A 15369-nucleotide genomic window follows, 5' to 3' on the forward strand; every position below is an offset into this window, starting at 1 on the left:
TGTTGAATCAAAAAGTATCAAATTTTGCAGTCCCTCTGCACCGTTAGGCCATTGTAATGATCTCAAGGGAAGTTTGACCTTTAGAGCTCACCACGTGTCTCTCTGCTCCACTGCTTCTGCATTGCGATTGCAGGCATCAAGCAGCAAACTATTTTCACATCAGATGGTTAAATGAAGTGTGACATTTAAATCCTCCTGAGAGGAGAGTCCTACCTGATGCACCAGAAGTTCAGCCACTTCCACGTGATTATTGAGAGCTGCCAGATGCAAGGCAGTGTAACCATCATCTTTCTTCTCGTCAACAATCCATGGTCGTGGTAACTTGGACAACAATACACGCATTGCACTGAAATAAACATGCAGAGATGGCATAAATGGACCTATAATGTATTTGTTAAATGATCACGGGACAACAGTAAAACAATATTCATTCTCAGAACTACAAAGTAAGCTAACAGTAGTATTTTTTCAAAAAGGGAGTGGGTGAAAAGCTATAGCGACAGCTCCAAAGTACAATAATTTCATGTTCAGTTCCTTCTAGTTAAAGCATACAAACAAAGCATACAATACCCAAAACAGACTGTGGGAATCACAGTTTTTCAGAAGAATGTTATCTAGCACTAAAAAGTTCCTTAAAAAGAGTATTCACACAAATTCTGAAACATGGACAATGGAATTGTTCTCCCTCAAAATCCTTATAGCAACCTTAATTATTTAATGAGCAAGTTTCACTCTATTAGATTTCTTTATGCCATGGGCTGTAACAGTTAAGACTTTCAATTTCTGAGATGAAACTGGAGTACGATCTCTCGGGCACAAATAAAATGGATGCTGAAACTGTACAGTGAATATTAGTGGAGTATTTTTGTAACAGATAGTGGCTGAGTATACTGAGTTTAACATACCATGGTAGTGTCTAGTATTCCACCCCAATTCTATATGTGCTTAGCAAGATGCCTATCAAAGGAAGGGGATTTATTATCTTTTATCTCCAATTCAAGGGCAGGGAAAAGCAAATAGGTATTAAAGCAGAGAAAAATCCATTAAGTCCAAAGACTGCAGCGGTAAGGGTATTAATAACACAATGCTAGATAAACAAATTGCTCAATCTTATATTCTCTCAAATAAATTTTCCTTAAGTTCACGTGCCTTCACTTAGCTTCTGGAATAGGTAAGTAACCAAACTTAATGTTTCTATTGTCTTATCTTTATAAACAGCACGTGCAGCTCCCTTACAACAGTTCCTCAGACACAAACAGAAAGCCAGAGACTACTGTAATATTGTGCCAGGACACCTCTTCTGTCATCTCACCTTTCCCTACTGTCGAAGCAACATGCTATTTACAGGAAAACCAGAGCTTCTTCATAAAAGTCAAATATAAAAATCCAAGTAATACTAGCTAATGCAAGTGGAACCACTCAGTCACAGAATGCCTCGCACAACAGATACTACAACTGAATTACACAGTTCTTCATTAGCCACCTGATATTGAAAACACAGGATCTCAATAAGCCTCATAAATATCCTCATAAAATGAGCCTCTCAGCTTTTACTTAAAAATATTCTCAACAGATGAGTGCACTGTCAAGTAATAGCGGAGCTCCTAATTAATTCCAATAAATCTGTTACCTTGAACATCCACACCGCATCAGTGCTATTCAATCCTAAGCTCTCCTTTAGAGTAAGCCAAAGGGTTTCCTACAGAACAAACAAAAAGCTGTGGTTCGGGGGATAGCTCACTCCAATGAGCCCTCCTGAAAAGTAGAAGGTAGGCTACGATGAGGTAGGCTACTGTACCAGTCCAGTAAGTACCTTCCTACACACTGCTTGGATGCTGTCCTAACAGACCCTGACTTCTTAAGCATCTCCATGTTCTCCTGCTACTGCGCTGAGTACGCAACATAAATCCTCACTTTCATACTTAACGCACCATCCTGGCAGTTGCAGTGTAACAGTTACTTTCTTTCTCCAAATTCGGTGTCTCAAAGAACCAGAACTAAGCTACTGCATCTCCAGGCCACAGGATCACACAAGCCCACAGGAGACCCATGACCAACTGCTATGTGGAGCATCCACAGCCAGGCTGGAGGTTTGACCTCTGCAGCACGGAAATAAGCATTTGGCCAGCAACCAAACGCATTTTGCAGTCTGTAGGTTGCCTCAGACTTTTTAGACTCCACCATAATCACAGCTTTCTTGAGGTAAGCAAATAAAAAAGAAACCATTCTCAACCTCTTAGGATTTTTTGTCTTCCTGGCAGGACTAAGCTTCTCACTTCCTCACAGTCCAAATCACTTAAAAAACAGCAAAATAAGACAGCAACACTTAGCAGATTGTACAGTACTCATTGTGAACCATTGCTCAGCTTCTATTCATAACACCTTCTACAGCTCTGTCATGTGCTAGAGAAAGACTTGAATATTTTTGAGGAAAAAAACGCAAAACACCAGCATTAATTCTTTGAGAGATTCACTTACGCAGGAATTTCCAAAATTAAGGACGTAATTTAGAAAAATACAAGTCACCAAAGCTTTATGAAATGTGGCAAAATTAACAATGCAACTAGTACTTGTTTAACACCATTTATTTTGTAATGAAATTATGTATTTTCAAGCCTGGGATATAAATATGTCTCTGGTTCGCAACATCAGAACTGTTTCTAGCTGCCTTAGAGAGGGAACAAGTCTGGAGCACTGTGGTTTGCATCGTATCTGGACTGTATCTGGGCACACCACCATCAGCTCTTCAGAAAGCTAAGCCGATGCAGAACACATCTCAGGAGCGCACAATACCAGTGGCACAAGCAGCCAGTCTACTTTCTACAGTGGCTTCCCTCAGGGTATCGTGCCATGTAAGCTCTTTATCCTCACCTGCCAGGCTCCAGGCTTCTGAAGACCCTGTAAAGCTCTAGAGCAGGGGGTCCTCACACTTTTTAACCAGGGGGCCGGCGCGCGGATGCAGTGGCAGGCAGCCATCTGCGGCTGCTTGGTTTCCCCCCCAACCCCCGGCGGGGGGGTGGTGGTGTCTGTAAATACCGGGGGCCGGATTGAGGACCCTGGGGGGCCGTATCCAGCCCGCGGGCCATAGTTTGAGGACCCCTGATCTAGAGTATCTACTGTGGATCATCTAAAAAGCGTAACAAAAATTACCTGAAAATTCCTTATGACTGAGAGAAGCAATATGACCACTGTGAATGACCAGTAAAAGGCAGGACAACAACAACCTAACGAAAAACCCAAGGTCAAGAAATTTGTTTTACAACTGCAGCTACAGCTATATGGGAAGGCACCTACTCTCGTATCTGTAACTATAGCCAGCTTGTCTCCAAAGTAGCTTTAGTCACTAAACACAGAGCTGTCCTAATCAACTCAGATGACATTTTATATCCTTTTCTTCAGTAAGGAAATAAGGAAACTGTCAACTCCACAAATAAATAAAATTTAAAGTACATTCACACACTTTAACAGATGCATCAAGAAATGAATATATTTCTGAAACATTATTATTGCCATTTAACGACTCTCATCTTTGAAAGAAAAGAAGTAAATTGACTTAATATTTTGTATGCTATGAAAAAAACTCATTCATCCTAATATCTGCAAGAGCGCTAGCTGTACTAGATCCTCTTTCACATCTTTTCCTATTTAGTTTACTGTCAAATACCAGGAAAACTTTCATCTGAAGTTCAACCGTAAAATATTTGGGGGTATCTTGCTTTCATATAAATGAGATGCCTGCTACATTTTTGGATGCTTTTAACATGTACTGGTACTACTGAAAAAACAGAAGTACCAACAAAACAAACAGCTTCTGTGTGTAATAGATCTTTATCTTACTTTTCACAGCAAAGAATCAGAGGGCCAGTAACTACTCCTCAGTTGCTTCTGCCTATGCAAGTGGAGACCACATCTGTCTCTCTTCCAGACTGTGCTAAACTACTGGGCAGCAGAATGGCAGGATGGTTTTATGGCAAGACCCCTTAAAATTGTGCAAGATACTAACATGCTACAAATGGCAAATTGTTGTATGATGCCCAGCGGCTGCATCCTCCTTCTCATTAGCTGAAAAGTAAGTTCTTCCAAGGCACAAGATCTTTTCAACGCCCAAGTTCCTTCACTGCAGCCTTCCTTCCTACAGCTATTCTATTTTGCAGGATTTTCTAGAGCTGCTGCCAAAATTTTGACAGCTAAGTGGCTATCATTTAGAACAATACTCACTGGAACAGGCATGCATAGTATCATAAAAAGTCGTATTAGTGAATTAATGTTGCATGCACGTAATTACACAGTAATTTCTGATTCACTTTTCCACACGAAGTATTAAAGAAGCCAAGTTGTACTGCTCCATTTTAGGACCACAACACAGATGAGTCCTGAAAACTTGTTTTCATCTTGTATACAGTAAAACAGACCACAGACTACTTTCACTTTCACCTATCAAAAAGGTCAAGAAATCACCAAGTATAATGGTAACACTGACCATGAAATCAGCTGAAGAAAACTCTTCAGACTATCATCTTCAGTGTATTCAGCTGTTACAGATTACGTGGCTGAGTAGCTGCAAAGATTATTGATAAGATGCTTAAAGCTCTGATCGAAACACTGAAATGACACCATTGCTATGCTATGTAAAGATTATTACTAATAAAAAAACTGTAACAGGTAAGCTTTGTAATATTTGTTGGTCTGCGGTATTTTCAGGTCAGCATAAAGCTGAAAGATTTTGGGCCTTTTTCAGTTGGATGATCTTCTGCAAGTTCTGAAATTTTCTAGATGGGACAATCAAAGAAAGACACTAGTGAAAATTTTTGAGGAAGCTGTCTATAAAGCTTTGAAGGGGATGAGGAAACTAGTTCTTCCTTCATAGGAACTAAACACCTGCTCAGTCAAAAAGGTAATGAGAAAACACAGGTGCTTAAATCAAGATGTATGTTGCTTTTCCCAGCTCAGCTGTTGGGGGTACACTAACTCATAACACCACCACAATTCACCTAACTCATCCCCATAAAATGACATTCCAGGCTCTAATAGTTAGAAGAAGTGATTTGGTAGAAGGAACACCCATTTATACTGTGTTACATTTAATTTGAGACATTTCTTTCATGGTTTTTTTTTTTTTTAATTCAGGTTTTTAGAGGTCTGCAGCCACAGCTTAATACATATATGATCTATTTAAGTTATTTATAATAGCAGAATACAAATTCAACAGCACTGATTTTATATCTGCAACATAAAATGCATAACAGACCTGATGCATTTTTAGCCACAGGGCAACGGTTTCAACACTGGTTACCAATATTAGACGTAGCAAGAAAAAAAAAAAATAAATCATTGTTATGACCAAACATTTTAACATGTGGTATACTATTCATTATCAACCTACATATAAAATCTCTTTCTTTATGCAGTACTTGACTCCTAGAATTTTTACAGATGCTCATCAGCATTACCCGAGAATGCCACATACAATAATGGATTTATTTGAAAAACCTACAAGATCAAACTACTTGTAAGCAAGATGAAACTAGCACATTGTTGTATAAAAGATTCCAGATTTAGCATTCTTAACTGCAAAGGCATCCTTCCACCCTGTTTAAAAAGTACATAAAGAAAAACTAGAGAAGATTCTCTGCTACCAGCTGCAATTTGACTGCAGAATGATTTAAATGGGGAAAGTAGGGAACCTGTGTGAGGGTGGTAGGGTGGTTTTGTTTGTCTTCAGGGTTTTTTTTGTTTTTTTAAAGAACAGATACTTAAGCATAAAGAAAAAACAGAGGCTACTTCACAATCAGCATACCACATTTAACTTAAATTGCTACTGAAAGACACAATCCCACTTATCCCTGCACTTCAGTTCCTGCATTATCTTGGCTCTACAGACACATTGCTGTCTAGTGAGTGAAGCAACCTGCCAGACTCCTGATTTGGCAAGTTTGCTTTCAGACAGATCAATGAAATAACCCAATTTACCCTACGACTTCACAATCACTAGAAGCAACAGGAGTAAGGAAATGATGAAGCCAGAGCTGCAGTGAGGGCAGACTGCCCTTTCCAGAAGAAACGTCTTAGATCAGCATAAACCTACCAGGAATCGTATCTCTAGGGGTTGTAATGATTCAGTGCACTTTCTACTACAAGTTTCTCTACTCCCTTGTCATTCTGCTCCCTCAGGTCAGCTTTCCACTGGCTCAGTGTGACATGATTTCACAAGGTATTTTACAACAATCCTGGCTTGAAGCACTCCCCAGCAGACCCGAGCCACAGTTTATTCCCACCCCTGGCTTGGCTAAACCTGTTCACCTTTTTTCACTGGTACATCCTCAAACAGTTGAAGGAACAGATCAGATTTGAAGACAGCTTCCATTGCAAAGTTGTCTTTTAAGGTTATATAGTCTGACAGGCATTTTACAACACAACAGAAGCAAGACTACTTTTTACTAAACCCATTCTTCTTCTCTGACTACCACCTCTGCTCAAAAAAATCCCCAAAACAACCAACCCAAAAAGTGGTCCTAACACAGCATCTAAGAAGTCACCCCTTCTTGTTGGATTATTTCTCATACAGGATAGCACCCTGAGCCTGCTCACTGTGAAGCGAAGGAATACTTGTACCAACATAGCGCAAGAAGTAACACAGGAGCAGGACAGCGCTATTTTTGGCAACGACATGATCTTAAGCGTATGTCAGCACACAACTTCAAGCCACATCAGTTCCCTCATCTGGTTCCCACCACACTGCCTGCGCAGTACAGGGAGTCACACTGGAAGAACGAAGAAGGAAGTATCCCTCAGGAACGAGTAACAGAGCATAGATTAATACCTTAGACTGGTATTACCAAACAGACTGTATCTTTATATTAGAGTTTAATATTTTGTATCTGACTGATGGCTCAGTTAGCACAAGTTTAAATAGGCAGGTTGTTTCCTTCTTTTTGTCCCTCGCATTTTCAAGTATCACTTGGTATCTGAAAAAAATCTGTCAATATACGTGAAACTAAAGAAACAATGCGGTATATAAATATACATGGAATTCACAAAAATGTGTTCTATATTAGCCTAGATCTTACATAACAATTTTGTCTTCAGCATATGATTGTGAAATTGAAGAAAGAGAAATGAAAAAAATAATATGTGACTTTTACCAGAAAGCTGCACTGCAACAGAAGTTACAGGGTAAACAGCTACCAAGCACAGGACAAAATCAACACAACAGAAAGCAAGGGAAGTATAAATCCAAGATAGTGCTGTGTTCAGGGCTTTGCAATTCACTCTCTATTCCACAGTACTAAACTTTAATATATTAGTAACCACTAAATATATCAATATTCATTGAGAAGGCATTTTCCTTTAATGTAATTTTAGATCAAGAGATTTTCAGCTTTTTTACTTTTCTTCCTCCTAAGCAACAGAAAAATTTTTGGCTGAAAAAAGACAGTCTTGAAGTATTTGGGTTCCTGACTATTGTATTTAAATGACTAAGTTTCAGTTACTTTTTTCTGAAGAAAACACTGCATAAACTCCCTATGAATAGGAAAATCCCTCTTTTCAGATTTTAAATGTGTAGTTATTAGTCTTATTATTACAGGCCAATTTTGTACACCTGAAAGATTAACAAAGCGTACTGTTCACTTTATTTCTTCTTTTATTTTTTTCTAAAACATCTGAGCTTTTTTTTTTCCAAAGAACATCAGCACCTCATTTACGCATGCGTTTACTTTTCAAAAATTAATTTTATGGCTAAGCATTATAAACAAAACACTACAGAATTATTAAACATAATAGTATGGAGTTATATGAGTTTACTACTTAAATGTTTTTCAAATCATTTCTGATTCGAGTATGGAAATGTGGGGCCACAAATCAGCGCCAGCTTCTTCTTTATGAAATAACAGTACCATCTGCGGCCGAGAACTTAGAAGCAGAGGCAGAACAAGGCCGCTTAGACCTCATGTTAATCAGCGTGTCGTTTACTCGTGGCATTTTTCACTGATCAAGAAACCAGGTTACACAACCTGCTGCGGCAGCGCTGGTATTTATTGTTCTGTATCTGCGTGAAGCCCTTGCCTTGCTACTAGCAGGGCTGCCTTTTTTCCCCTCCTCTCTCTCCGACACCCCCCCCCCCCCCCCATGTTTCTAAGTATAGTGACAACCTCATCAGGGTTTACTAGTAGCAGCGCAAGCTCAGTGAAAACCTGGGAAATCTAACTGGAAACACGAGAGAGCGCTTTATTTGGCATTGCTAAAAAAACCTGGGGACAAATGGCTCAGCGCAGTGGAAGTGCAGGCTGCACAATCAATAGGCAGAGCGCTGGATAGCGGCTCCCTCCGCTCCCGGATCGACAATCGACAGCTGAGAGACTATTTTTTGCAATGGTTGACTAAATATGGTCAGGGAAGAGAGAGGCACAAGAGAGCCCGTTTGCCTGGGAGTGCATGTTTCAAATGCTTAGCTGCCTATAAAGCCGTAACAGTTTTGCTTGTGCCCTCTAAGTGGGAAATACGGTTAGTGTCTTCTGTAGTGTGCGTGCAGGAGCCCTGACCTCGCGAGCAGACTTGACCTCTGAAGATGGAAAGTAGCTTCAACACAGACCTGCCTACAGTTAAGCCTGGAAACATAACCTCAAGCAAGAAAAGATGCAGTGCAATATCTAAGGAACTAGAAGAAACCAATATTTGCCGGGGGAGGGGGGAGACGATCGCGCTTTTTTTGTGTGCCTTTTTTAATTTTTTTTTTTTTTTTTGGAAGCAACTCCAACTTTTGGGGGCTTGGTTTTGGTTTTTTGTTGGGTTTTTATTTTTCTTTTTGCCTGTGATGATTTTCATCTGACAGTGGGCTAAGTTCACCTTCCCTTGGCTTCCTAGCATCTATCCTTGGAGCCTTAACTCTCAGTCCAGCAGACATAAGGTATAATTTCTATACAACATCATCCATATTTTAGTATTCCAAGAAAGGCAGCAGGTGCCAATTAGGCACCAGTCTTAATGCTCTTTTTTTTTTTTTTTCCTTTTAAGTTTTATCTATTTAAGGTGGTGAGGTACTGTATGCACCGACACTGCCCCCCCTTGCCTCCCCCCCCCATGTAATGAAGAGCTGATTCAGCGAATAGAGTGAGAGAGCACTCAGGATGAGATGGCTGCTGCTGATGTGTCTCTAGGTCATTACCTCTCTTCCAACTGCAAATGCTGCATGATACTAAGCTTACAGGTAATAGAACATCAGGAGACCTGCATTATTCTGCACGTTTAAAGGATGCCTATGACTTTCTGCATGTCTATCTTATTTACTAGAATGTTTTTTTTAATTGTTATATTAATCCCTATACTCTGGGAAACAGCTTAAATTTGAGTGTGTTAAAGTATCAAGCATTTGTAGTGTAAAGAGCAGGTTGAAAGAAAACAACATTAGTCCAAATTTCATAGGAAAGAAAAAACCCCAACTTGCTTGGTAGGTGGAATTCTTTTTGAAGAAGATAAACTCAAAAATTGCAATGCCATTAGCTGGTTGTCATTTCAGTTGAAATATGTTCATATCTTCCTATGCACAACTAAAAGATAACCAACTTTGAAAAGAAAATCTAATAAACAGTGTGGTAGTGCGATGCTGAGTTCTCAAGTAGGACTAAGCAAAATTTTCAAGGTGCTTTATCTCAGATGTACATGAAAACAACCTACTTAAACTAGAATGTGACTGCTGCGATTCTAATGCTGCATTGCTGTTTCTCCTTGTAGTACTGTGCTAGCTACTGCTACACTCTGATTTGCTCTCTATCAGCTGCACTAGGTTTTTGTCATGAGCTGCAGAAATTCTTCCTTCCTCTGCTCTCAGCTTTCCTTACGACTATTACGTTTACTAATTGTTAAGTTTATTTCAAATTTACCTTCTAACGTCGTACAGACGAAGCTTACCCTTTACTGTAAACCCGACCAACTTCTGAAATGACAAATTAAGCAACCATAAGCTATATCTGGCAGCCCCTTAGAAGTCAAACACATACTGGGGGTTTGTTTCTTTAAGGGTTTTGGTTTGGGGTTTGTTTGTTTTTTTAGTTGACAAATATTTCAAGTGTGGAGAAGATTTTGACAGAAGCAGGTGAGTGCCAATTTTAAAAAATGAGAAAACTGCTCGCAGAAGTACTGAATAGGTATTAGCTTTCATGTGTGACCTTTGGCCTAACAATCCAAATACTGTCACAGCAGTTAGAGGTTGTTTTCTTAATTCAATGTCATCATCTTTATGATAAGCAGGATCACCAGTGGCATGTGCTGTTGTTTGGTTTGGGTTTTTTTTTTTTTTAAACCACTCTGAACTACAGCAGAGATAAGTATAAACCTGCAAAGAGTTCGCAGAATACTGGATGGGATGCAAAAGAGATGGAATTGGGATTGGGGAGGGTAGGAAAAAAGTTTGTAACTGCCATATTAGACAAGTGTGTACTTCCCTTCAGGACACTAGATGCAAACTGTACACCAGCATGGAACTCTTTTAGAAGACCTGGGAGGAAGCTGAAGTCTTTACAGTGGAATACAACTACGAATTCCAAGAAAATACACTGCAAAGCTACCAGAGATTCAACTCTCCACTCAAATGTGGTCACTCAGAACAAACAGCAAGAGGCTGCAAAAATCTGGAAAAGCACTTCTAATGTCCATGCCATCCCAGAACAATGAGCTATAACCGGCTTTAAGCCACTGTGCAGGTAAATTGTATTACAAAGTTCAGTTAGAATAATAAGTTTATTTCTATACCAGTTAATCATAACATTGCTCTTCCAAAGAATTGTCAGCCTGAGTTTTACCTAGCAACAGCAACAGAAAGCAGCAAAATAATTTTCAGGTTCATCCGACAGGTAGTCGGGCAAAAGTGTGTGTACCTGCTCAGAGTACATACTTCTTTATGTACCCATATGAACATACAATGCTATGGAATGTAAAGAAGTATGTATTTTTGGCAGGCACGGAACGACCAGTAAGAGGAAACTGAACAGCTGTTGGAAGAAACAGGTTTCCCTCTTGTTTGAATGACATTCATGTGACAAATTGGCTTGCTAAGGGTCAGCTGGTATTGCCAAAATAACTCATACTTGTTAGTAACAAATCACAAAACATTAAATTAAGTGACTATAAGAGTGGGTAGGCAGAATTGTTAACAGCTGATAAGCAGAACATTAGTTGTAAACAAAGAATTCAAAACAAGGCTGGAAATGAATGCTTGAAATGCACCAATTAAGACTGCAGCATAGCTGCAAAATTTATCATTACCAGTACTCCTCACTTAATAGATAGGAAACTAATTTTAAAAGCCTGATTATCAAAAAGTATCTAACTAAAAAAAAAGCCATTGTGCTACTAATCACAGCCAGGCTCTGTGTTACTTCAGACGGTAACATTCAAATTTACACCTACCAAAGAACATTTAATCTACAGGTTGCAACTGAGACACAAGTAGGAACAGCTAAGAAATTAAGGCTGCGATTTAGAGAAAAGAATATCCAGAATAATTGAGTATGATAACTTCTGCAATATATGAGACTTAAGTTGGAATTTTCTCCCAATCAGCACTTATTATGCTCACTGAGCTCTTCGATACAAAGTGCAGTGTCAGGTTTATGCACAGAAAGTGACAATACAGAGATTTCTAGGCCACAGTTGCTAATCAGCAAATTAGAGCTATTGACAGATTCCTAAATGAGAACACAAGTGACAACTACAACCTAAAAGGCAAATTATCCTAAATACTATTTTCAAGTAAGCTGAATTTATCTTAAATCCAAGTCTAAGAAAATTGGCCATGAAAATGTGACTTTGCAGCATCCAGAAAATTTTAAGAACCACATGAAAAATAATCCTGCAACAGTTTCAAGTTCTAAAAGCAGTATTAATTAAAATATACTGGTGCATACCATATCCCTAAGTAAAAACACTCAACATCCAATTCAGGAACAAGGCAAAATACAAGGAAAGACCTCCTGGCTCACCAATCCAACCATTCATATTCATGACAGCAGCCTTCTAAAAGCAGTTATTAAATAGGATACGTCCATGATAAGTAGGTACATTTGGCCCAGATAAAAGATTTAACTGTATCCCTGTGCTGACTAAAGTTTCTTGTTTCTTTTCCTCCCAGATAAATAAAATCAATACACAATTTTCAGGTCTTATTTTTGAACACTCACGTAATTCTCAAATAGCTATACATAGCATGCTATTTTTATTATCTCAAACTACAGAACAACATATACAAGAAGAAACATTATCTTATCAGAACCATTTTCTTAAGTAAGATATTAATATTTGTTTTAAAGCTATTTCTCTTATGAGCAGATATTCTGGCACGAGGACTACAGTATCTTTAAATTTAAACCCAGTTTATAGTGGGAAACAAATCAAACCGTAGTAGCTTTTCTAAATGGAGCGATGCTACCGAACTTCAACATCCTCACAGAGGCAATCTGGCATTACCAATAGCTTTACAGAGGGGTTAATTCCTAAGCATTTCCTTCTTTTCCTGAAGACTTCCTGTCCTCCCCAACAATTGATTTGGCTTCCACTATGTAAGGAGACAAACTTTTTAACAGCTTGAATTTAACTTGAAAGGATTTTGGTAACAATTCTTGGTGTTGTGTTCTTTCCTGTCTTCTTTGTATAACATTGCAACACTATTCCAAAACAAAATGACAGTTCGAGTGATACAAAAGTTAAAATTATATGTTGACATTACTTCCTGCTAGTTCATGTTAACATATCCTAAGAATACATATCCAGTCACTCTAAAATGTCACATCCATCACTTAGATCAGCTGTTCAGTTTTAACTGAGCACACGTTGAACTTTGGGCATCTGCTGACACAGTTGTAACTCAAACATTTCAACTGTGTGACTGACAGGGATAACAGATGCTGACATTATCAAATGCTACACGGCTTTTTTTCCATGGCCGTTTTTTGTCCCGATATGGCCAGTACATGAAACTGTATTGCCATCCAAAAGCGCACTTGAGCAGCTGTATCTGTAAAACGGTTCCTGTATAACCGGTAAAAATAGCAACTAATTTTATAGCCATCTTAATGCTTAAGTCCAAGTGACACACCTGCTATGTTTCTATTAGGATACATGGTGTTGGGAATATATTTACATAAATCTTCTCACCAGCATCAGACTATGCAGCAAACAGATGTAGTAGACTATACTTGACATACACATTACTAGTGAATGGCTTGAACTAAGGTTGCCCCCTACTTCTCACTGCAGTCAAAGCTCAAAAAGAATTCCACATACAACATAAGAAAGCTACGTGAGCATGCACAAATGTATTAAGGACCTTAATTTAGAAGAAATCAAATGCAACCCTAGATTACTCTTTAAAAGCTGTATTCTTCTGGCATTAAATGTTTTTACGTATATTATCAGGGTAAAAAAAATAATAATCCATTCTGCTACATTATATAATAATGTCTACAAAGTTAATACTAACCAGAGATACAGTAATGGCATTGAAAGCACTTGACTTTTATACTTATGCTGTAATCAACTACAGCAGTAAAACAGCTGCAAAAGGGAACCTGCCAGAAAATGAACTGGGGGGTGGGGTGGGGGGTGAGGGGGGTAGGGGAAACTGAAACCTCCTTCCCCAGTAAAGTTTAACATAGAGAGGCAAGGGAGCTCTACATGAGTAGAAATTGTAAGATGACAGTTTTTGGTCAGTACTTTAGAATTTCATTATTGCAGACAGAAAAAAAGTTAAAACTGTAACTATAATTTGAGACTCATCCAAAGATCCTATGGCAAATACTTTAGGAAGGAACAAACCTGGATACTGTACAGGCTTTTGTGTATACAGCTTTCCATTTTGCAATCTCTAAATTAGCAAGGGAATTTAAATTTGCATTGTCTAGAAACAAAACATCTAACACAGAAGAAAGCCATGTTTTCTTTGTGAACTGTTCACGTACTTAAAAACATGTTACTGAATTATAACCTTCCTGCACTCCAATGCTGTGCTAAAGCTGGTAAAATGGAACCAAATCACCTCTTCAATGGATTTGGTCCCCTTCAACCAGCTGTAGCTATGCATTGATCACTACAGGATTTCTTGTATTTTTAAAACCGGATGCTACGTGAAGTTCTGTATTCCACAGTTTGAAGGTTGTATTTGTAAGGAGCTACTGGCATTTAATATTCTGTCCATATTCAGTAAAAACTGATCTCTTACAACATTTATAAAGAATATAGGTAAAGAGTGAAATAAACATATTTTCCAATGATTTACTGTGTCTTGTATTTTCCCTCAAAGTCTGTTGCTCTTTGTAGCAGAACCGACCAAAAACCACTGATCAACGGGAGCAGTCCTGAACAGTACTGGTAATGTAGGGCAGGTCTACTTTCTGGGCACACCTTGTCTTCCCCTCCCCACCACCCCAACCACCTTTTTCATTTTGATTGCATAAAGGAGGAAACTCCATAGGGTAGGAACTGTTTGCCATCCTGTACATGCTGGGCATATTATTTACTATTTAAAGATAACAAATTTGTCACTGACCTCAACAGCTACAGGCTAATCTGCCATCTAATTATAGGCCTGCTCACGGAGATTATATTCTTTCTCCAAACCAATCTGAAAAAAAGTATTCTTTCAAAGCATTTTCTGACATAATACTTTAATAAGAGGTTTTAGGCACATGCTTTTTTTTTTTTTTTTTTTGCACTCAGCTACAACTAAGCTTCAACCTACACTTACTGTCAGAACTGCAAATAGGAAATTGAAGAATCACTTTTACTCGTTTAGAAAACAATTGTGTAACTCTTCAGTTACCTCACAACTTGTCTCTTTGAGGACCCCCATGACAACCAGCACGTTGTCATGACCCCTGGAGAGACTCATTAACACTAAGTAGAAGTGAGAAACCTCACCTCTCAAACCCCTAGCTAAAAATTTCCACTGCCAACCAGTTCGTGCCATCTGCAAATCTAAACCCAAGGTGAGATCTAAGTAAGACAACCACCAAAGGGAAAAATTACAATTCCATTTTAAACCACAATATCCTGCTTGCTAGTTTATGAACATAAAGATAACATCTCCTTGGCATTGGAAAGTAGTATCTGAAGTCTGTATCTTACCCCAAGATTTTAATGTTTTGTTTTGAAGTCCAGCAGAATTTACTGCTCTGAAGAACTAGTTGTACACATGTGCAAAGTCAGGTCAGCTCTAAAAGCAGCCTCTATTTAAGATGCTAGCTGCAGTGTGAATAAAGCTGTCTTCACAAGATACAATGCAAATCTAAAACTAACTGGGGCAATAGATATAAAATATGCCTACACTTCAGAGTCATGTCTTCAGCTCAAAAATCTGAAGTCACAGGTATGCAAATAGAT

At 38.6% G+C, this 15369-nt stretch overlaps 1 protein-coding gene across 7 annotated transcripts in view; it reads right to left on the reverse strand.

Annotated features, from left to right (window-relative positions):
• The window catches only part of MIB1 (MIB E3 ubiquitin protein ligase 1), a 101624-nt gene that overhangs the window by 44733 nt on the left and 41522 nt on the right, over positions 1-15369 (reverse strand). For all 7 annotated transcript variants that reach the window (XR_005102975.1, XM_037379125.1, XM_037379126.1 and 4 more), the window contains exon 13: positions 214-346. Coding sequence is in view for 6 of the 7 variants with exons in the window: in XM_037379125.1 (XP_037235022.1) it covers positions 214-346 (133 nt within the window). In the remaining variant the exon portion in view is untranslated. The remainder of the gene's footprint in view (positions 1-213; positions 347-15369) is intronic.

The sequence above is a fragment of the Falco rusticolus genome, chromosome 3 (genome assembly GCF_015220075.1).
Source record: "Falco rusticolus isolate bFalRus1 chromosome 3, bFalRus1.pri, whole genome shotgun sequence".
Taxonomy (NCBI): Eukaryota; Metazoa; Chordata; class Aves; order Falconiformes; family Falconidae; genus Falco; species Falco rusticolus.